The sequence below is a fragment of the Pinus tabuliformis genome, chromosome 7 (assembly GCF_031772625.1).
Source record: "Pinus tabuliformis cultivar Carrire ecotype Pingquan chromosome 7, CPIR1, whole genome shotgun sequence".
In the NCBI taxonomy this organism is placed as follows: Eukaryota; Viridiplantae; Streptophyta; class Pinopsida; order Pinales; family Pinaceae; genus Pinus; species Pinus tabuliformis.
In genome coordinates this window covers 1,132,686,506-1,132,711,480 of record NC_142293.1, presented here as the reverse complement: position 1 = coordinate 1,132,711,480, position 24,975 = coordinate 1,132,686,506, and the positions used below count along the sequence as shown (strand labels likewise).

The 24,975-nt window shown below is 37.4% G+C and overlaps 1 protein-coding gene and 2 pseudogenes across 2 annotated transcripts; all 3 read left to right on the top strand.

Moving 5' to 3' along the window:
- The first annotated feature begins 6,201 nt into the window (after nt 1-6,201).
- LOC149251502 (putative pectin methyltransferase QUA3) lies at nt 6,202-8,626 on the top strand (annotated as a pseudogene). Its single transcript, XR_016265444.1, has 5 exons — nt 6,202-6,633; nt 7,104-7,307; nt 7,471-7,681; nt 7,873-8,134; nt 8,245-8,626. The product of XR_016265444.1 is annotated as a putative pectin methyltransferase QUA3 (transcript).
- A 391-nt stretch (nt 8,627-9,017) lies between these two features.
- On the top strand, nt 9,018-11,859 carry LOC149251501 (putative pectin methyltransferase QUA3; annotated as a pseudogene).
- Nucleotides 11,860-12,283: 424 nt separating this feature from the next.
- LOC149251500 (protein REDUCED CHLOROPLAST COVERAGE 1-like) lies at nt 12,284-14,062 on the top strand. The gene is made up of 5 exons (XM_089453905.1): nt 12,284-12,332; nt 12,665-12,726; nt 12,917-13,009; nt 13,280-13,352; nt 13,637-14,062. The coding sequence occupies exons 1-5, from the start codon at nt 12,284-12,286 to the stop codon at nt 14,047-14,049; spliced, it is 690 nt and encodes a 229-aa protein (XP_089310031.1). The 3' UTR covers nt 14,050-14,062.
- The last annotated feature ends 10,913 nt before the right edge of the window (nt 14,063-24,975 follow it).

The window sequence follows — 24,975 nt, the reverse complement described above, 5'->3', positions numbered from 1 at the left end:
CATCAAAAATGCTATACAAGGCAAATTACTTGGCAGGCATTCTGAAAATCCCTTTGTGACCGCTTTGAATGTGAATCCAATTTTTTGGGTCGTCTTACTAAGCTTAGACAGACAGGCACAATACACGACTATATTACAACCTTTGAGGCAGTAGCCTTCCGCACAAGAGGTCTGGCAGATGAATTCTACTTGGAATGTTTTATTAGTGGTATCAAAGATGCCATCCAAGCTCACGTTTGGATGCACCACCCACCCACATGACTAGAAGCTTGCACAAAGGCTCGCGAAGTGGAACGCACTTTAGCGGCCCAATTTCCTCGTCCAAATTTCATAGCCAAGGGATGCCCCACCCAGGCTCCGGGCACTACCCAAACACTTAAGGTTCAAAAGGTGTCACCAGTAGAAATGGCAGAAAAAAGAAAGCAAGGATTGTGTTACTACTATGATGACAAATACTCCCCGAGGCATAAATGCAAGGAACCCAAATTCTTTCAAATTGATGCTACTGATCACAGTTCATCTGAGGAAGCCCCATCCTTTGAGGGACCAGAGGAGGAAGATGAGGACAACTAGCAGGACAATGAGCTCCCAACTACACCAGAAGAACCAATTATCTCTCTCCATGCTTTGGCATGCATTTCTTCTCCCCAAACTCTCAAAATCAGAGGTTTTATTAAACATCACCCTGTAGTAGTCTTGATTGATAGTGGCAGCACGCATAACTTTATCCATTAGAGAGTCGCAGAAGCTGTGCATTGTTTTGTCAGAGCAGTCTCTAATTTCCAGGTACAAATTGTTGATGGGGGGACAATGAAATGTGACGGCCACTGTGAAAATATCAAACTTCAGATGGGAGATTACCACCTAAAGACCCACATGTTTTCCATCAACATGGGTGGGTGTGACATTATCTTGGGTGCTGAATGGCTCCACACACTCAGCCCAATCACAATGGATTTCCAGGAGTTATATATGAGCTTTAAGCAGAATGACCACACACATACCCTTCGCGGACTCCAAGCAGGTACTCCTTCTATCATCAGCTCGCATCAGATGGAAAAGTTGTTAAAAAAGGGCCACCATGGAGTTATCACCCAATTTAATGCCATTCAGGCCTTTGAGCCCCCTACTCTTCATATTCATCCTGAGATGCAATAGGTCTTAAACAACCATCTGCAGGTCTTTGACAAACCTCATGAGCTTCCACCATCGAGAGGGGAACATGATCATAGCATTACTTTGGTCCTAGGGGCACAACCACCAAATGTGCGCCCATATAGATACCCTTTGGCCCAAAAGAATGAAATTGAAAAAATCATCAAGGAACTCATGGAAGCTGGTGTCATTCGTCCTAGCATTAGTCCTTATTCATCGCTTGTGGTCATGGTGCTCAAGAAAGATGGGGAATGGCGTATGTGTCCAGACTTCAGGGCCCTCAACAAGCTGACAGTCAAAGATAAATTCCCCATCCTGGTTGTTGATGATTTGCTAGATGAACTAAATGGGGCTCAATTCTTTACTAAGCTAGACCTTCGCTCGGGCTATCACCAAATTCACATCAAAGAAGTATACATTCTGAAGACTGCTTTCCGAACTCATGAAGGCCATTATGAATTCCTAGTCATGCCATTTGGTCTCTATAATGCCCCATCCACTTTTCAGAGCCTCATGAATCACCTGCTTAAACCATATATTAGAAAATTTGTCCTTTTTTTCTTTGATGACATTCTCATCTACAACCTCACCTGGGAAAAACATCTTCAGCATGTAGACCTGCTCTTGCAACTGCTCGGGAAGCATAAATTATTTTTCAAATTTTCCAAGTGCTCTTTTGGCATGAAAGAAGTCGAGTATTTGGGCCACATTGTGGGGCATGAAGGTGTTAGGGTGGATCCAAAAAGGATCCAGGTAATGCAAGATTGGCCCCAACCAAAGACCTTGAAGAGTTTGAGAGGATTCTTGGGTCTCACCGGCTACTATCGCAAACTTGTTTGCAATTATGGTCACATTGCTAGACCCCTCACTCACCTTCTTAAGAAAAATTCATTCCTCTGGAATGATGAAGCACAATAGGGGTTTATAGCTCTCAAACATGCCATGTGTTTCACCCCCGTATTGGCACTACCCGACTTCACCAAATCTTTTGTGATTGAATGTGATGCTTCAGGTACGAGTATTGGGGCTATCTTAATGCAGGAAGGTTGACCCTTGGCCTTCACTAGCTAACAACTAAGTGGGAAACATATGGGACAATAAACCTATGAGAAGGAGATGATGGCCATCTTACATGCAATGGATACCTGGCGACCATACTTATTAGGGTGGTGTTTCCAAATCCGCACAGACCATCAAAGCCTTAAATATTTTTTGGAGCAACACCTATCCTCGTCACAACAAAATAAATGGATCGCCAAAATGTTGGGATATGATTATGAGATAATTTACAAGAAAGGGCACAAAAATGTTGTAGTGGATGCTTTATCACACCAATTTGAGGAGGACAACACCCTGCTAGCAATCTCTCTTCCCATTCCAGAGTGGATTGAAGAAGCTCGCAAGGAATGGTTTTCACATCCTTCGCTCTCCTAACTCATTCATAAATTGCAAGCAGATCCAAATTCCACAGCGGGCTACTCTTGGAAGGATGAGATTCTTCGCTACAAGGACAAACTAGTGATATCACTGACATCCACCCTCAAAAGGCGCATTTTGGCAGAGTTGTACTCATCTCCGACTGCAGCCATTTAGGATTTCAAAAGACTTATGCTTTCACTCATTGTTCCTTCTTTTGGACAGGCATGAAAAAGGACATTCTTACTTTTGTAGCTGAATGTGATGTGTGTCAGTGCCACAAAGGAGAAACAGTCAAGTCCCCAAGCACTTTACAACCATTGCCCATACCTGCCTCAATCTGGACGGATGTTTCTATGGATTTCATTACTGGTCTTCCGAAGTCAGGCAACAAGTCAGTCATCATGGTGGTTGTGGACATACTTTCTAAGTATGCTCATTTTTGTTCTCTACCCCACCCTTTTACACCCACTTTGGTGGCTCAATCTTTCATGGACCAGATCTTCAAATTGCATGGCATGCCCACTTCCATTGTGTCTAATCGTGACCCGATCTTCACCAGTAACTTTTGCCAGGAAATTTTCAAGCTACAAGGCACCCAACTCCAATTTAGTACTTCTTATCATCCCCAAATTGATGGAAAAACTGAAGTAGTCAACAAATGTCTCGAGACCTACCTTAGGTGTTTCACTTCAGAAAAGCAACATCTATGGGTATAGTGGCTACCTCTAGTCGAATGGTGGTATAATACTACCTATCATGCTGTCACCAAGATGACTCCATATGAAGCAGTTTATGGTCAACTCCCCCCTTCACCTACTTCTTATATCCCTGGATGCTCTAAGGTACAAGCAGTGCATCAAATCCTACAGAATCGTGCAACCATGCTCGCCCACCTCAAAGATAATCTCCATCAAGCTCAGAATCACTTGAAGCAACAGGTAGACCAACATTGTTCAGAACATACATTTCAAGAAGGGGATCAGGTATTCTCGAGGCTACAACCATACAAGAAATCATCACTCAAAGACAAGGGTCGTTAGAAACTATCTCCAAAATTCTACGGACCGTATCAAATACTTCAGCGCATTGGAGAAGTAGCCTACAAGCTAGCCTTGCCACCCACGGCAAAAATCCATCCCGTCTTCCATGCCTCATGCCTCAAGAAAGTGGTAGGGAACAATTGTAGAATTCAAACCAGTCTACCAGAATTGGATGAAGAAGGTTCAATCTGGCTCCAACCTGAACAGGCTCTTGATGCGTGAGAATGACACTTGTGTGGCTGCATGATCAAGGAAGTCCTTATCAAGTGGAAAGACACCTCTCTAGAAGATGCAACCTGGGAACCAACCACTATTCTTCAGCAGTTTCCGCAGCGTCAGCCTTGAGGACAAGGCTGTTTTTATGGGGGAGGGCATGTTAGGGTCCAACCCCAACCCCATTATTTATGTAATAGGGTCGAGTCATAGTTATAGTTAGTTAAAGAGTCAATAAAGCCCATATTAATAATTGTAAGTGGTTGACCCACATTTAAATAAAGGGACCACAATTAGTTGCAAATGGGCCATGGTATTAGATAGATGGTATTAATAGAACCATGGTACTGACCCATGGTATTGCATGTATGAATCCTATATAAAGGATAGAGACTCCCCATTGAGGAGCATCGTGTCTTATTTTGTAATCGAGCCCTGCTCTATTAGAGGTTGCTCCCTTGAAGAGGCAAGTGAACATTGCTTTCATCTCTGAATAATAAAATACATGCTGTTATTTCTCATTTTGTTCTATGTTACGGGTTGTATTTCTTCGCATATTTGGTATTCTGGCATCTTTTCGTAGGTCAAGAGCATAACAAAATGTAACCCTAGGACCCGATCCCTACTATACTCAATATCCCTGAGTGCAATAACCATAGCCCACCCCCAACACATGACAAACCTTCTTTCCCAAGGTTCACAAACCCCTCCTGGACTCAAAATACTTGTTCCAACTTTTCCAAAAGGACACAAACTCGAAAAACACACCCCAAACATGGCTACAAAACTTATAGAGACCCCAACCCTCAGAATAGAAGACACATTCACTAGCTGAGGCACTAGATCCCAAATTCATATATCCTCAAAAGAACCACATAAACCATATTGTTCTAAAAACAAGAGGACCAAAAGAATTACATAGGGCATACCATTTCCAAATGCTAACAATAAAACTCCATAGAAAGTCACTGACTCTCCACCTGGACGCAATTGAGCCAAGAATATCCTACTTGGTGACCATGATTTGGAAGCACGTGACACTAGGACTTCCTCCTGGAATAAGAACTTGCTCACAACAAGGTCTATGGAATCCCTCAGCCTCAAAAGTCGGGGATTTACCCCCCTCTCCAAAGAATCACCATCGACGACTATTACTCCACTACTGAACCAAAAATACTGAATAACCCCAAGTTCCAACTCCACCATCCCTAACTTCACAAATGCCTTCAATTTCCATTTCCATCACCTCATAAACACCACGTCGATTGGAGGGTTGCATGCTCTTGCATGTAAAGCACCAAGTGCATATGCCCTCCATTAATGCCTTGTTAATACACTGAGGGTGGTGGGAATGAATACCTAATCCCCTCATTTCCCTTCATACCACCCCCATCCCTCAGCCTCAGAAACCGGGGATTTACCCCCCTCTCCAAAGAATTACCACTGATGACTACTACTTCAATACTGAACCAAAAATATTGAATAACCCCAAGTTCCAACTCCACCATCCCTAACTTCACAAATGCCTTCAATGTCCATCTCCATCACCTCATAAACACCATGTCGACTAGAGTGTTGCATGCAAGGCGCAAAGTCCATACGCCCTCCATTAATACCTTGTTAATACACTGAAAGTGGTGGGCATGGAAATCTAAGCCCCTCGCTGCCCTTCATACCACCCTCAGTGGGGATAAAGATTAATAATATCATTATATTATTAAATCTAAAATAAAAATATGATTTATTTTATATTTAAAATAAATTTAATATGTTAATTTAAAAAAAATGATAATAGTTAAAATTAATAATATTACCAAATTCTTTAAATTTAAAATATTTATAAGAATATTAAAATTATATTTAGCTTGTTTGTTCTTTATAATGGTTACACATTGCTTGGGCTAACCTTGTGAGGAAAGACTAGGAGTTCATTACTTTATTAGTGTCGGGGAGGGGTAAATTCTTTTAAAGTTCTTGTGTAAATTGGACTATTAGTATCTATCTAGTTATTTAATTTATTTTTATAGTTTATTATAATTTTTTTTGTTAAATAGTAATTGTTATTTTTATTAAACAATCCTAATCCACTCTATGTTGGTTTAGAATTTCTAATCGCAATTTTCATGTGGCTAGATTATTCTTTTCATTTATAACAAGACTTCTCTCCCAAACAAACTTGCCACCTATATTTCCTCTTTTTCTTTATTACGCTGTAAGGCGTTTCCCTTTGAAATCAACTTTCCTCTTGGGTTACGTGTACATTTATGAGCCTTTGATTTAAGTGTTAGATGATGAAAATAATCTTACCCATCCAATTGATTAGACCGGTATACGATGCGACCCAGCGGATCGACGCTTGCCCTCGCTCGACGCTATGCTACTTCCAAGTGCTTCTCTGTGTGGAGACCTTGCACTTGCCCTCGCTCTACATTTGGTTTCAGGCTTGCTGTTCTTGGCGGTCTTCGTATTTTTCCTCTGCGTATTTACTCCACTGGGAGATTCGTTAGCTGCATCGGGGAGACAAGCATTGGTGCTGAGCAGGGGAAGGGACAAAGATGGAGATCCCCAGCACAGAGAACGCTTTCTCAGAGTGGTTGAATCAGGGGAGGCAGCAGTGGAGGCCTGCCCCTTGGAATCCGTCGATTACTGTCCTTGCGAAGATCCACGACGGAGTAGCCATTTCACCAGAGAAAGAAATGTTTACAGAGAGAGGCACTGCCCTCCTCAAGATCAAAATCTCCTCTGCCTCATTCCACCACCTCTCGACTACAAAATTCCTCTGCCATGGCCTGAAAGTCTCCACAAGGTCTTTCTCACTTTTCTAATGGCAAACATCTGTTTTCTTTAATGTTGGTTTCCAGTTGAATTTTAAAGTTGTGAGAAAGAGCATTATGATTTTAGGAATTACATTTTAGAAATTGCAAAATGCTGGATGCCAGATTGGTAATTTGAAATAACTTGTTCTTGGTTCTAGATTCTATAGACATTCAGTGGCATTTGGGTTCCATAATTAGATATAACTACTTTCTTGGGTAGGCAGGGGAAAGACTGTTAATCTATTGATAAATCTCTATGTGCTTATTGAACGGAAGACAACCAATTTTCTTTCTGTAATATTACTATTAGTTTCAAATTGGCTCGAGGAATCTCCCGATGTCATTTTGCTATCTGCCAAAAATCATGCATCAAAGACTTGACTCAATCTTGGGTACTGCAGAATAGCTTAATTTAAAATCTGTTATTAAATCTCGCTGTTTGATTAAACCTGCATGGTAGATATGGCATAGCAATATGCCCCATAACAAGATTGCAGATCGAAAAGGGCATCAGGGCTGGATGAAGGCAGAAGGACCTTACTTCATATTTCTAGGTGGTGGCACCATGTTTCCCGATGGAGCAATACAATACATTCAGAAGCTGAAACAATATTTACCTATAAGTGGTGTAACCATCAGGACAGCTTTGGATGTTGGCTGTGGGGTTTGAACTTTCTCCCTTTCTCTTCTCCTTAATGTATTGTTTTTGAAGCACCTTTGCAATCTAATTTGTAAATGTACTAGTAGAGCCACGACCCATTACCAAAGGGAATATCACAATTGATTGATTGATTGATTAATATTGAATCTTGACTCCCTAAATGCAGGTTGCTAGCTTTGGAGGATACCTGCTTAAGGAAGATATATTAACCATGTCTTTTGCTCCCCGGGATTCACACAAGTCACAGATATAGTTTGCATTGGAAAGGGGCATACCTGCGTTTCTAGCAATGCTTGGAACCCACAGACTGCCCTTCCCTGCTCATGTATTTGACCTGATTCATTGTTCCCGATGTTTGGTACCCTTCACTGCTTACAGTAATCTTTCTCCATCTCTAACCTAGTGAGAAGATATTGCTGTTGAGTGATATTTCGTTTTGAATTTACACCATTGATGATATCTAATTTTTCACCTCAAAGAAAACAAAAAGTTAAAAGCACTGTACTTGCACACTATGGTGCAAAAATTACAAAAGGCGTATTTACTGAAGGAATACTCTGTCAAACAGATGGATCTTACATGATCGATATGGACCATTTGTTGCGATTAGGAGGCTACTTTGTCATCTCTGGACCTCTCGTGCAGTGGCCTAAACAAGAGAAAGAATGGGTTGACCTACAAAATTTAGCGCACACATTATGTTATGAGTTGGTTATTATTGATGGCAACGCTGCAATTTGGAAGAAACCTTCCAACAACTCATGCTTTGCGTTGAAGAGTGTAACTGGACCTAATTTATGTGACGAACATGATGATCCCAACTTGGCATGGTAATTTATTCCATCTAGCAGTTGAAATTGTGTTTTTTGATGTAAAAATGTATATCACCAACTTGGAGCTTTGATCTCCTAGCTAACATTCTCTTTCAATCCGCTTACAGGTATGTACCGTTGAAAGAGTGTATTAGCCAGTTTCCACCATTGAAAGAGAAAGAGAATAGTTTAATCGAGCTTCCAAAGTGGCCAAGCCAGTTGAACGAACCTCCTCAGCATGTTGTAGACATAAAGAATTTTCTGGATATATTTAAAGCTGATACACGGAGATGGCAAAGGAGAGTGACATACTATAAGAATGTGCTGAATCTGAAGTTAGGATCTTCAAGTGTACGCAATGTTATGGATATGAATGCAGGTTTTGGTGGCTTTGCAGCAGCACTTATTGCAGATCCTGTCTGGATCATGAACGTTGTTCCTACTTATACAACAAATACTCTTGCTGTGATTTATGACAGAGGCCTTATTGGTGTTTATCATGACTGGTAAGTTTATATTCCTTGAGAGTTTTGTTAAGTGTTTGAACTATATTGCTATGATCTGCAGAATTCACGTACTTAAAATTCCTACAACACTGCATCTTTGATTTCTGATTTTCCAATTGCCTTCCTTGGATGTTGAGTTGAATTTCAAATCAAGGTTCTAGATAAGTTCGGTTGGCTCTTGGAACAACATCTCAAGTACCATAAGATGGGAATATTTGCTGCCCATGGATTTCCTTGGTTTTTTTCATCTTTTGATGGGAGAGTGCAAGCAAGAACACATCTATACAATTTGAATAGTATGTACTTGCATTATGGTAATGTTGGTTTCCAGTTGAATTTTAAAGTTGTGAGAAAGAGCATTATGATTTTAGGAATTACATTTTAGAAATTGCAAAATGCTGGATGCCAGATTGGTAATTTGAAATAGCTTGTTCTTGGTTCTAGATTCTATAGACATTCAGTGGCATTTGGGTTCCATAATTAGATATAACTACTTTCTTGGGTAGGCAGGGGAAAGACTGTTAATCTATTGATAAATCTCTATGTGCTTATTGAACGGAAGACAACCAATTTTCTTTCTGTAATATTACTATTAGTTTCGAATTGGCTCGAGGAATCTCCCGATGTCATTTTGCTGTCTGCCAAAAATCATGCATCAAAGACTTGACTCAATCTTGGGTACTGCAGAATAGATTAATTTAAAATATGTTATTAAATCTCGATGTTTGATTAAACCTGCATGGTAGATATGGCATAGCAATATGCCCCATAACAAGATTGCAGATCGGAAAGGGCATCAGGGCTGGATGAAGGCAGAAGGACCTTACTTCATATTTCCAGGTGGTGGTACCATGTTTCCCAATGGAGCAATACAATACATTCAGAAGCTGAAACAATATTTACCTATAAGTGGTGTAACCATCAGGACAGCTTTGGATGTTGGCTGTGGGGTTTGAACTTTCTCCCTTTCTCTTCTCCTTAATGTATTGTTTTTGAAGAACATTTGCAATCTAATCTGTAAATGTACTAGTAGAGCCACGACCCGTTACCAAAGGGAATATCGCAATTGATTGATTGATTGATTAATATTGAATATTGACTCCCTAAATGCAGGTTACCAACTTTGGAGGATACCTGCTTAAGGAAGATATATTAACCATGTCTTTTGCTCCCCGGGATTCACACAAGTCACAGATACAGTTTGCAATGGAAAGGGGCATACCTGCGTTTCTAGCAATGCTTGGAACCCACAGACTGCCCTTCCCTGCTCATGTATTTGACCTGATTCATTGTTCCCAATGTTTGGTACCCTTCACTGCTTACAGTAATCTTTCTCCATCTCTAACCTAGTGAGAAGATATTGTTGTTGAGTGATATTTCATTTTGCATTTACACCATTGATGATATCTAATTTTTCACCTCAAAGAAAATAGAAAGTTAAAAGCACTGTACTTGCACACTATGGTGCAAAAATTACAAAAGGCGTATTTACTGAAGGAATACTCTGTCAAACAGATGGATCTTACATGATCGAGATGGACCGTTTGTTGCGATCAGGAGGCTACTTTGTCATCTCTGGACCTCCCGTGCAGTGGCCTAAACAAGAGAAAGAATGGGCTGACCTGCAGAATTTAGCGCACACATTATGTTACGAGTTGGTTATTATTGATGGCAACACTGCAATTTGGAAGAAACCTTCCAACAACTTGTGCTTCGCGTTGAAGAGTGTAACTGGACCTAATTTATGTGACGAACATGATGATCCCAACTTGGCATGGTAATTTATTCCATCTAGCGGTTGAAATTGTGTTTTTTGATGTAAAAATGTATATCACCAACTTGGAGCTTTGATCTCCTGGCTAACATTCTCTTTCAATCCGCTTACAAGTATGTACCATTTAAAGAGTGTATTAGCCAGTTTCCACCATTGAAAGAGAAATAGAACAGTTTAATCGAGCTTCCAAAGTGGCCAAGCCGGTTTAACGAACCTCCTCAGCATGTTGTAGACATAAAGAATTTTCTGGATATATTTAAAGCTGATACATGAAGATGGCAAAGGAGAGTGACATACTATAAGAATGTGTTAAATCTGAAGTTAGGATCTTCAAGTGTACGCGATGTTATGGATATGAATGCAGGTTTTGGTGGCTTTGCAGCAACACTTATTGCAGATCCTGTCTGGATCATGAACGTTGTTCCTACTTATACAACAAATACTCTTGCTGTGATTTATGACAGAGGCCTTATTGGAGTTTATCATGACTGGTAAGTTTATATTCCTTGAGAGTTTTGTTAAGTGTTTGAACTATATTGCTATGATCTGCAGAATTCACGTACTTAAAATTCCTACAACACTGCATCTTTGATTTCTGATTTTCCAATTGCCTTCCTTGGACGTTGAGTTCAATTTCAAATCAAGGTTCTAGTTAAGTTTGGTTGGCTCTTGGAACAACATCTCAAGTACCATAAGATGGGAATATTTGCTGCCCATGGATTTCCTTGGTTTGTTTCATCTTTTGATGGGAGAGTGCAAGCAAGAACACGTCTATACAATTTGAATAGTATGTACTTGCATTATGGTGAACTCTCTCTGGTTATCAAGGTGCTCCGGGAACTAGGGAATCTTCAGATTTACATGATATTTAACTATTTTCTAGAGAGATCAGTGGACTCTGGGCACAAGTTTAATAGGATGGTGATTATGGAAATATCATTGAATATTCTATGACTAGAAATGTGATTTGGCAGGTGTGAGGCCTTCTCTTCTTACCCTCAAACATATGATTTTATTCATGCAATTGGCATTGAATCTCTAATACGAGATCTGAGTAGAGGTGGAAACAGGTGCCTTTCTGATCCTCCATTTGTCTTTTGGGTTTTCTTGAGATTCCTGAACCTATCACTTTATATTGTTTATATTCATGAACCTTGGTCTAAAGAATGATATATCTCCTCCTTTGTGATAGGCATTCTTAAATCATCATTTTTAGTTCCATGTTAAAGTTCATGTGTTACTTACTCATTAGTTTTGGATTTTATGCTTACAGATGTAGTCTTATTGATTTGATGATTGAAATGGATATAATTCTCCGGCCTGAAGGAACTATTGTTGTTCGGGATACTTCTAAGGTCATTGATAGGGTTGCAAAGATTGCAAGTGTAATACGCTGGAGTACAGAAGTTTATGACACTGAGCCAGAGTCCAATCGCAAAGAGAAATTGCTAATTACGTCGTAAGGCATTTCCCTTTGAAATCAACTTTCCTCTTGGGTTACGTGTACATTTCTGAGCCTTTGATTTAAGTGTTAGACGATGAAAATAATCTTACCCATCCAATTGATTAGACCGGTATACTATGCGACCCAACGGATCGACGCTACGCTACTTCCAGGTGCTTCTCCGTGTGGAGACCTTGCACTTGCCCTCACTCGGCGATACTATATTCCAGGACCCTGGATCTGTGGAAATCGACTTTAGGAAACCCTTCATATCAATCATAAGGTAGCAAATGATATTCTGACCCTCAGAACATACCCAGTCTGCTACAGGACCCATGAGATGATTCCAGGAGGTCTCGCTCAGCCTTAAAAGGGCTTGGATTATCACCACTAGATGCCTTGGACTGTCACAGGTCCACTTCTGGACTTTGGTCTGTCGCGGGATGGCTACAGGAATTGCGATCTATTACAGAATGGTTGCTCGACATCAGGGTATGTATTTCCATTTTAGTTTGTCTCAGAGTATATGTTTGCTTTGATTTCCTATTTTCCAATTATTTTGGCTGTGGCATCGCATGGGCCGTGTTGTGGTTACTCTCCGATGCCCTGTCACTGCGTTTCGGTGGTTGTTCTCTCTGATCTCGATGTGATTAATTGGTTGAAAAGGCAAAGACCAGCTGTGGGCAGCTTCTTGGCTATTCACAAGTTCATCTGATCTTAGTACTTTTATATCAATACAAATATGAGGTCTCCGTTTGCTTTTAAAAATAAGAAATTGTTATGGTGGCAACCAATGAGTATATGGTATCGTTTGTTGCTTGCAGTCCTTCCTACTGTGCTAGACGTAACAGTGAACACTCTAGATGATTCTCAGGTTATTTTAAAGGTACGCTATCTCATAAAAAATATTATCCAGTGCTTATGACGGTAGGTGGTAACATAAGTCTTGTCATAGATGTTCGATCCAACTTTAAGAATTATGATGAATATAATCCAATCTTGCAGCATCCAGACCTATGGATAGTTATGTTTGGTTCGACAGTAGATTTTAATATATGTTTGTTTTATGGAAACAGGGAATTTCCACAGACCGTATTCTTGATTTATGCCGATTATTAGCTGTGAATGTGGAAACATGCCATGTGACCAACTATTCTTTATCCCATGAGGTAAGAAAATCAATAGTTCAGAAGCTCATTAAATAATGGGATTGTTTGACAGGATGGTGGATTGCAATTGACTGGTTCTGTTTAAGATATCATGTGCTATGACCCTACTTGCATTAACAATACAGGTGTTCGTGTCAAGATAGAAATAGCCATGTACAGTGAAACTGGTTCTATTATTAGTTTGTAAAGCTTAAGTGTGACCATGGCAACATTGGCCATCTTAGTTTTCTTGAAGTATCCATGACTTGGTAAAAACTTGAATTATACCAGGTTCGTGGCAACAGGTTGAGGGATTCATCAGATGTTTCAACCTTGAAGCCCTGTGCCGTTACTATTGTAGAAGGTAACCAATAACTCTGCTCCCCCATCTGAACAAGTCAGGGGAGATAGCTAGAAATTTTTTCTTGCCTTTCTTTAAAATATAAATGTTTTTATCTTGAAAAGGGGTCAAAAATAATGTTAAATCATAATATTAGAAAATTGTTCTCTTGTTTCTTGAAGTGATCTAAATTGAATTTCTACTTGCATACGTGCTTCAAATATATATGCAAAGAAGAATATGCATTGTTTATACTCAAAGTTTGCATAATACTCTATATATGATTTTCATTTATTTTTCCTTTGCAGAGGACTACACTGAAGAGCATGCAGTTGCACACATTAGAAGATTACTGGACATTGTTGCCTGTACAACATGCTTTGGTTCTTCAGGAAAGCAAGGGGAACCTCGGTCTGGGCAGGGAGGTGGAAAAGAATCAGCTCACTCAATGACAGAGAATGTGGCTGAACAAAACAATGATGTTGCTCTAAAGAAATCTTACCTAGCAATAAAGAAAGAAAAGAAGCAAACAAGGATGGAAAAGACAATAAACCAGAGACCTTTCAAAAAGTTGAAGGTAAGGTTGAGGCTAGTGAAAAAGAAAATGATGGAGAGGAGAACTCAAACCAACATTCTTCTAAGGGTGAAGGAAGAAAGAAATCCTCGAAAGAGGGGAAATCTGAGGCCATTGCAGCTATGGCTGCTGCCAAAGAGGCCATAGATAAAGGGGATATGATAGGAATGTGTCCTCCCTCTAAACTTGGCCAGTTCTATGAATTCTTCTCGTTCTCACATCTCTTGCCTCCTATCCAATGTTAGTATACCGTTCCCTGCAATTTTTTATAATTTGAAAGTAGTAGTTTTCAATCTTGTGTATAATAGAAATATTACGAGAATGCATATATCCCATACAAATATGGATATGATGTTGAAAGATTTTCCATGTACTCTTCAAGCCATCAAACTATGGTTCTTTATTTGATTGTAATGCAAAGATTCCAGAAAATTTTGAACTGTGAAGCATGGCAAACAATGTGCACATTGCCAAATTTAATTTGTTGATTTTCTTTGGAGCTTATGAGTTAGAACTTTGAAGGGAAAAAAAGTGAATTACGAATAGTATTTTAGTGACTAATGACATTGGGATGTACAGTCATAAGGAAGTCCACAAGGCAATCTGTTGAAGACAAACGTCCTGGATATTTTTTTCTATAGACATGAGCACTTCTTATCCAATCCTGCACTAATTTTGAGCTTCACCTCCATAATGGATAGGAACTGAATTGTTTCTTCTGTAGATTTCTTATATTTGTCATGCCATTTCCCCTAATATACAGGTGAAGCTTTGCAATGGAAAGTTGGTGACTGTAACAACATCCACCAAAGGTTTTTATAGCGTTGGAAAGCAGCTTGTTCAAAGTCATGCACTTGTCAACTTGCTACAGCAGTTGAGTAGGGATTTTGCAAATTTCTATAGACGTGAGTAATTCTTATCCAATCCTGCACTAATTTTGAGCTTCACCTCCAAAATGGCTAGGAACTGAATTGTTTCTTCTGTAGATTTCTTATATTTCTCATGCCATTTCCCCTGAGGTGAAGCTTTGCAATGGAAAGTTGGTGATTGTAACAACATCCACCAAAGGTTTTTATAGTGTTGGAAAGCAGCTTGTTCAAAGTCATGCACTTGTTAACTTGCTACAGAAGTTGAGCAGGGCTTTTGCAAATGTGAGTATCTTTAAGGTCCAAACTATACTTCTATTGCACCTTATATTATTTAATTGCTTACAAGATGCTTTCTCTCGTGTTTAAGAAATTGACATCAGTGTTTAATGTTTGGGCATCGGTCTTCTCTTTGTGGGATCGATCTTCTGAATGTTTTAATTTCCTTCTAGCTATTAAGGATTTAAGAAATTATAATGATTTTGGATTTTGAAATAGTTTGTTGTGTTGATAAAAATTGAGGCTTGGACATATTTGTTGTAGATGCTTTCTTCATGGGCTACATCAAGTGTTGAAGAGGTTGCTTCAACTGGACCAGGCATTCGCTTTTTTTCAACTTTATGTAAGTTTATCATTTGTAACCATATGATTGTCTTCCCATGTTTTCTGAGATGTAATTGAGTTCATATCCATCCAACTGTATTATAGGCTCCTAAACCAATGGTAAGATCAGTTATATTGCATTGGGTTTACTAAATGTGGATGTATGAGTGGTGTTAAAATTTAGATGTCATTGCTGGCAGGTTTACAAGAATAGGAATGTTGTTGCACAACTTGTTAGAAGAGCGAAGAGGGCTGGTTTTAAGGCAATTGCACTGACTGTGGACACACCTCGACTTGGGCAGAGGGAGTCTGACATTAGAAATAGGTAGTGAAAATTCATTCTATTTTAGATTTGCTGACAGGACTAGGTAGACACGTGGGATAAATCTTATATTCAGAGTATACTCCTCTTTAACGTTATGATTTTGTACCCATGTTTTAACACTTTCTCAGCTCTCAATAAAAATCAGAACATTGTGGAATTATTTTAGGATCAGAAGCGACGCTAGGGTTAGAAAAAGCATTTAGCACCTATACTGTATCAAACTTAAAATAAGTCATAAGTCTCCATTTTATCTGGGATTCCTCTTTGTTCACCCCTTGTCTGACACTGAGGTATCTAATGTTCTGAAAAGTCTCATTGTGATATCCACTAACAGAAGGCACGGGTCTAAAAATTGTTTAGTTTGAGTTTGTGAGCAGGATGTGAAATGGTTCAATTTGTTTCTGCATGGTTGTTTTTTTATTTTTTTTACAAAGATAGCCCTTCAATTGCTTGCATATTATGAGTTTCTTATGGATTCCACAATCTCCCCTGTTTAGCTACTGTATCTTCAGCTAATACATAGTCATTTGAAAAAGATGTACCTTCAGCTCCCGTATCTATTTTTTCACCAACTTTATGACTACAATCAGATTAGATAAACATTGAATAACTATAATTTTCAATTTTAGTCACCCTATCTTGGGCCAAACTTTTGAACATTATGGCACCTCTTTCATTACAAGCATCAGGGGAATTGACATTATTACAAAGATTTTGGTTGATGTTGTATGTATCAGGTTCCGTCCCTGTATATTGGTTGATGTAACAAAGGTGGATCTGAGTACCACTATGTTGGGATTCAAGATATCAATGCCTATTATGATTGCTCCAACTGCCATGCAAAAGATGGCTCATCCCGAAGGTATGCATTAGATTATTGTATTACAGTTAACATCCTATTTTGATGCATATATTTTCTGAAAGTGAATCCATCATCTTTTACAGGAGAGTATGCTACTGCAAGAGCTGCTGGAACTATAATGGTTTGGGCATCGGTCTTCTCTTTGTGGGATCGATCTTCTGAATGTTTTAATTTCCTTATAGCTATTAAGGATTTAAGAAATTATAATGATTTTGGATGTTGAGATAGTTTGTTGTGTTGATAAAAATTGAGGCTTGGACATATTTGTTGTAGACTCTTTCTTCATGGGCTACATCAAGTGTTGAAGAGGTTGCTTCAACTGGACCAGGCATTCGCTTTTTTCAACTTTATGTAAGTTTATCATTTCCACCCATATGATTGTCTTCCCATGTTTTCTGAGATGTAATTGAGTTCATATCCATCCAATTGTATTATAGGCTCCTAAACTAATGGTAAGATCAGTTATTTTAGATTCGCTGACAGGACTAGATAGACACGTGGGATAAATCTTATATTCAGAGTATACTCCTCTTTAACGTTATGAGTTTGTACTAATGTTTTAACACTTTCTCAGCTCTCAATAAAAATCAGAACATTGTGGAATTCTTTTAGGATCAGAAGTGACGCTAGGGTTAGAAAAAGCATTTAGCACCTATAATGTATCAAACTTAAAATAAGTCGGAAGTCTCCATTTTATCTGGGATTCCTCTTTGTTCATCCCTTGTCTGACACTGAGGTATCTAATGTTCTGAAAAGTCTCATTGTGATATCCACTCATACATGCTAGACAGTAAGGCACACCTCTGTGTTGAGATTCAATTCTGGATCCATAATTGTTTTTGACTTCTATTGATTTTTCTTTGTCAAAAATGTAGATTCGCATTGCCTCGAATTGTGCTTCTGCTTCCCCTCAAAAGAGACCATCAATGAAGGAGGTATTGCATTTTCTAGAAAAAATGCCATCATCCACAACCGATTAACCAATTATTTCTTCCTATGTAGCATCCTTGCTTTGACATAAGTTGGACAGAGATGAGGACTTACACCCACATTCCGTATTCAACAGCTCTACTTAGACATTGACATAACTGATATAGACACCTCTATGATTGGGACTCAGAAAAACTCTGCTGTCAACTCAGCTGCTTATGAAATCTCCAGAGTCTTCTTAAAAATTTCAATATTTCTACAGTTGAGGATTGTAGCAAAACTCAGGGATCAAACTTAACTCCATGCTTATGAGGCATCCGCATTCTCACAGTTTACTTGCAGCTCATTCTCAGTTTTAATGGGAAGGTGATATATGGTGTATTATTGTTGCAGTGGCAGGGGATGGATTTTAATTGCTGGTTGGACCAAAAGAAATTGATGCAAATCAATATTGAAAATTAGATTTATTGGTTCAGCTATAGTTTGCATATACAAAGAAGAAATTGCTCCTTTTTCAGGTTAGAATATTTATATATACATGTTCATCTCAACAACAAATGATAATTTATCAAAACTGTGAGAATGCTACACAACTTCCTTCATACGCCTTCTTAGGAAGACCATGAAATAAGACAAGTGACCCTGTGCTTGTATTTGTATCTTATTCTACATAACATCTTCTTACTTAGCTGGAGAACAATTGGCTGCAGTATTTATATCAGTTTCTATGGAATGTTTCTGTTGTTATATATTGAACAGGTCCATTATACCATATTACTGGATTCTGCAGAGTCTATCCTTGTTTTCTCTTCTTTAGAATATATATCAACCCTTTTGTTTTCTTTCAAGGATATGTTGTAGTTTATTTCATTTCTCTTTTATCTTTAAGATGGATATTTATCCTTTTTATCACCACGTTCTCTGTGGTTCATTTAAATTGGATATTTGTCATTTTTTTCACTGGGTTCTCTGTATTTTGTTATAACTAGTTATTGATAATTTTGCCCACTGAGTTCCTTGAGTTCGAGTATAATGCTTTCCTTGCTTATCAAAGAGTATTGATTCCTTTTCAATTTCAACATTCTGGATAACCAAATCCAGTTCTCTGTAATCATTGCAAAAGGGAGTCCATTATCATGTAGGGTTTGAATTGTTATTCTCCTCTTGTTGCATGCTAATCTTGATCATCTTGTTCAGCTTCTAAGGTTCTTAGTGGCCTATCCTTTTCAGATCCTTTGACTAACACTATATCTCTCTAATCTTGCAGGATGGTCATCAAACTCTCCCTTTTATCTGCCATGGTTGGCCAGGATTAAAATTGCAAAGGGAGTAGCCAGAGGCCTGGCTTATTTACATGAAAGGAAGTTTGTTCATGCAAATATTAAGCCAAGCAACATCCTTCTGGGCTTTGACATGGAGCCATACATAGCAGATTTTGGGCTAGAAAAACTACTGGATACTGCCAATGTCAAGTATAGTAGCTCTGCTATCCACCGAAGGAACCTTGAAGGTATATTTTCAGGGAGAAAACGCTCGGCTCCCGCGATAGCCTGCAAACAACGTTTTAATTTAAAAGAGAATTATCATGGTAAATTGGTATAAGAATATTAGTAGAAAAAATCACCTAGTTATAAGCCTAAATATTGGCAAAGGCTAATTCTTCATGTGGCATAATCAATTAACCATTTTATCTTGCTACATGATGCAAAAAAATGACCCATGGATCCTAATAATTTTTAGGGTTCTTTTTCAATTCAATAGGCTTTTCTTCTTCTTCTTCTTCCTGAGATGGTAAAGATAATGACTCAAGAATGACTCTAAGCTTACTAGATAACCAAATTCTCAACATGCCTTGCAATTTCCACACTAGCCACTTACGGATTTTCAAACATCAATGTTTAGATAATAAATAATGGATGGGCATAAAAAAAACATAAACACTAACACCAAAAATAATAATAATCACATGAACCTACTGAGAAAGCGGAAACACATAAGATATCATCTTCACATTTGATACTTTGGAGAAAGGCAATCTTGAGTACCACGATCAAATAAAGAAACACCAGACTACGGGAGAAGTGAGTGTTAATTTTTAAAATTTTGATATAAACATTGGTTTTCAAGAGAAATTGCAATTAACAATGTACAAATTACTAAATAAATAATTACCAATTAAACTTTTAAGTCACGTTTTAATGAGTTATATGCTTAAAATTCTAGGATTTCAATGCATATTTGTTACACCTCTATTATAGACCAAGACAAATGTAACAAATCAATGTACACTAGTTTTCACATAAGGCTTGATCATTAAAAGGACATTAAGGTTTGTACCTTTTGGGACAATTGCTAGTATAGTCAACATCAGAGAAAATACAAACGACCCAGAACATGAGAGAAAATACAAATGACCTAGATCCATTAAAACCTTGAAATTTTGTTCATGAACTCTCCGAATTTGATATAAAACGTGTACTGTATTTGAAACTTCAATTTTCCATTAAATTAATGGGACATGAATTCCCACAAAGGAGTTCAGAAATGTGCAATTAAGTTGAGCTTTCATCTTGTCATTCAATTGATGGACATTGAATATTAAATATAAGATAAGTATATAGGAGTAGCATGTGAGTGTCAGTTTTATAAAGAAGATTCTTTTTATTATTAATAAAAATATAGATAGTTTGTTTCATTTTAAAGGGTTATAAATATGAGTTATAAATACAAGACTTAAAAGGTTGTAAATATTTAAAGTATTGTAAATATGAGTTATTAATTGTTTTTACTCAAAACCTGATAAATAACAATTTAGCAATTTCTTTTTAATCGAGTGACTCAAATTCATGTTTCTTTAGGTTGAAGGTAAAGCCACTAAAGTGGAAAAAATTGTGATGCCAATAATTAGAGGGATTGTCATCATGGGGTGATAAGAAATTTAATATTCCAAGAAGAGGAGGTAGTAGTAGATTCTAAATAAATTAGCAATGCAACAACATAAATGTTTGCAACAAATTTAGAGAGATCTACCTTGTTGAATAATGCACACACTACATGGATAATGGATTTCCGCACTTTATGCCTTACGGCGTTTTCTTTGCAACATGGTGCAAATGCTAGTATATATTCCTATTGGATTATTGTTGTGAGAATTTTAAATAGAATTTTCATTGGGGGAAGGGTTTTGGTTATGGAAGTTGCTTCTCATTTCTTATTGTTTATATGAGTTGTTTGGTTATCTTATCCAACTAAAATTATTAATGTAATACACAATGACACAAAACATTATTGTTTTCTCAGAGATGCTTGGTTAAGAGGACTATTTTAAGATCTAGTAAATATGTATTTAAAAACTAAATTTTAATTTCATAATAAAATATTCATAAGTTTGAATAGTCAACTTTCATTTTTATGTATTTTTAAGTATAAAAATTATATTTGAAATCTTGAAAAAATATTAATTATGATATTTTAAATAATATTCATAGTTACAAAATTAATGTTAAAATGTTTTACTACAATTTAATTTATTATACTTAGATATTTTAACATTTTATTTATAAACAACTTCATCTGCCTCTATAACAATAGTTTTATGCATCGAATCAATATAAAAGTTGATTTTCTTCTCATTCTATTTACCATAGCAAGTATAAAAGTAACTTTGCTACTCAACATAGTAATCTATCTAGAAAAATATGTTAAAAAATTGCTATAAATATAGACAATTTTTTACATGGTAGTAGTATTATTTTTATCCTAGATATAATAAGTTTTACTATCAATTACTTTTTGTATAAGAGGCAGGTACTAAGAAACAACGTTGCATAGTACACTTGTTTGTTGTGTTGTCAGTCTTATCTTCTAATTATCGCTAAAATCTTCCATTACTCCTATAAATTAGGTTAAAGTACAACATACTTTCTGAAGAAATGAAGTGATTTCTCTTCATCCTTCATTTGGTGTGATCTCTTTATAGAAGGATTGTTAGGATTTGTAGCTTGATCCATAGGTATTTTTATAATACTACATGGTATCAGAGCTTGACTGCGAGCTCCTTCTTGTCTTTTCTAGAGATCTATTGATGATCAATTCTAATATGATCTGGGTTAGAGGATATTCATTTTATATATCTTTTTTTTAGGGATTTGTTGGTTCATAGAGGCTAAGGAAGAAAAGACGGTAACCTATCATTGACGAAGTTGCACAACCGGTACGGCAAAGCCTTTTCTGGTTCACATATCATCATAATAATCTCATGTCGAGCAGAGATTCCTCCATTTTGAATATGGTGCTTGTAAAATGAGCTTTGGAGTAGAAATTTGATAGCTTGCAAGTCACATATCTAGTTGTGGGTGAGAAGTGATTATTTTCTTTATCTTTTTTAAGGGTTTCATAACCAGGATTGAACTGATAAATTCTTTGTTTACATTCCAGTGGATTTAGCTTAACCTCCAATCATTCAAACAGATGTAGGTTCAACGCCCCCTCTGCTTTAAAAGCATACACTAACATCCTCTCATTGTTGTCGATACACTAGAGTGTGTTTAACTCTAGAAATGCTTCCATGGGGATACAAAAATAGCACATTGTATGTGGGTAGTAATTTCGTAGAGTGTTGCATTATTCGTGGAAGCGATCTACATTTGAATTATCATATGTAGAATTTGGCACAATAGATCAACCATATTTTTTAATTGGTTTTTGTTTGTGTTGAGACTATAACAGCCCTGGTGAAAATTCCATGTAAAAGTATATAAATACCACGGATGATGGGACACGTATTCCAAGCTGAATGGTGGGTAGGACATCCTAGTGGGTGTTCATTTGGTTGTTTATGGCTAAGGAAATTGGCAAAGGCAATGGATAAGGCATTAAAGAGGCAAAAAGGTATTTTGGCACATTTATTTATGAAAATAATGGAAATTAGGAGAAAAAAGAGGTGAAAGGTCACGAGTTGCATGTGAGGAGGAAAATGAAGGAAAATAATGGAAAATGAAGAAAACAGAGGCCTCATTAATAAAAAGGCTTTTGAGGATCAGTTGGGGAGCTTCTTCCTTTCAGTGTGAATCTTTTGTTAGTTTAGTTTTGGGAGCTCTCTCATTATTCTCTCTCTCTCTCTCATACTCTTGGATACTTAGAGTTTTCTTGGAGCACTCTTGGAGGGTGTGGCATACTTGGATTCTTGGAGCAAGAAGGCAAAGGAAGAGAAGGAAAGCACAAGAGGGCATCGATAACAACAACTACATCATATTTCTTGCAGATACCGAGTTGCATGTATGATTTCTTCACTAGTTCTAGCATGCATGACACATGCATGTGGTTTCTTGGTTATGATCCATCACTGGCATGGAGGATGGCCGAGATTGACAATGGAGTTCCTAGCCTTTCCATTTCTTGGATAGCCATGGTGATTTTGAGTTTACTTTCATTGTGTTATTTTGGTTGGTTCTCATGTTTCCTTAGCTTGGGTTGAGTTATTAGTCCTAGAAGCCCTGGTTGAACAAACACTCTAGAAGCCCTGTAACAACTTGGGTTGAGTTACTAGTCCTGGAAGCCCTTGGAGGGTTGAGTTACTAGTCTTGGAAGCCTTGGTTGGACAAATGCTCTGAAAACCCTGTATAAGCTGTGGGTTGAGTTACTAGTTCTAGAAGCCTTGGTTGGACAAATGCTCTAGAAGGCTTGGAAGGATTGGATGGAGACCAATCTGATGATGGTTTTTTGGTGATGTCTGACCGTGAGGTGGAATCACTATTTAAGGGGTTGAGGTGGGTGGCCTCTGGAAGCCCTGTATGCATTTTGATTGATGTGTTCTCTGAGATCCCACATTCATGCTTGGAATATGGCATGAGGGTGATTGGCTGAAGAGAGACTTGACTTAGCCAATCTATGGTCAGGTGGAACGTGGTAGTCCCATCACCGGTTGGTTCATTACATTTATTAATGAAAAAAATTGATTCCCTTGATTTTCATGTGAAAATGTACCGATGTATATAAATAGATTTTGATGTATGATATGTTTATTGTATTTCTATTCCTATTATTTTGTTTATATGCCCATCTACCCTGGAAGGTGTTATAGAGTGGTAGAGCATGGTTCAAACACTTGGATTAGATGGGCTATATCATAGGTGAAATGAAGAACAAAGGTTAAATTTTAGACGTTTACTTCATATATGTTATAAATTTTCTTCTGTGGCATATTAGAAGTTGAAAATGTTTCCATATTGAAGGTAAATCTCACTGATAATGTGGTAAAAATTTCAGATATTGGTTCACAATACTTTAGGAATTATGATCTAAGGAATATGACCTTCCTGAATGCACCTTTAAACATGTCATGTTGGAATTTCTACAATAACTCATCTTATGTAGGCTTTTAGAAGCTGAAAAATTGTCCACATTGAGGGGACATACCACTGATTATGTGGTAGAAATTTCAGATATTGGGTCGCAATATTTTAGGAGATATGAGTAGAGGGATTCGAGCCTTCTGAATGCTCCTAAAATGAGGCCTCAAACAGGTCACGCTGAAATTTTGTTATAACTTTTTTCTTGGGCACTCTCAGGAGTGGAAATTGTTTCCACAGTGAGGAGAAATCCCACTGATATTGTGATAAAAATTTCAGACATTTATTCACTATATTTTAGGATATATGACCAGTGGAAGTCTAGATTTCTAGATACTCCTAGAATTGTGCACCAAATATGATTGTGTTGGTATTTGTGTTATAACTTTTCATCTATGAAATATCAGAAGTTGAAACTTGAACCATAGTGAGGGAAAATAACACTGATCATATGGTTTAGTTTCCATAACTTGTACTACTACAGTTTAGGATATATGCATTGAATCATTCGCTATATTAGTTTGCATGCAAAGTGTTTGATGAAATGCTTAAATGGTTCAATGATTAATTGCATACAAACTGTTTGATAAAATGCCCCAATGAGTATGTTGTTTGTGGTTGGAGATAGTAGTGATGTGTAATAGTATTGTTGTAGTTGATATATGCTTACTTGTATGCAAATAGTTTGCTATATTAGTTTACATGAAAAATGTTTGAAGAAATGCTTACATGAAAATGTAATAGTATAGTAGTTGTTTGAAGAAAAATGTAAAAGTATGGTAATTGTTTGAAGAAAATGTTATTTTTTGGATGGGAAAATATTTTAGTATGATAATATGGATGTAGCTAATCTATGCCTATTTGCATGCAAAGAATTTGAAGAGTTGCATGTAGAGAATTTGAAAGGTTGCATGCAAGGAATTTGAAAAGTTGCACGTAAGGAAATGGAAAAGTTGCATGTTTTTAGTTATTATGTTAAGTGGAATAAGTGCAATGTTTTTTACTTAGTCTCATACAAATGTATCAGAAATAAAAATAAATTTAACCATTTCTTTTCAAGCGTGGTTAAATTTAGTAGAGCTATGGAGATCCCATTTCCATAATTGGACATTGGAGATCGGGCCATTATAGCAGCTT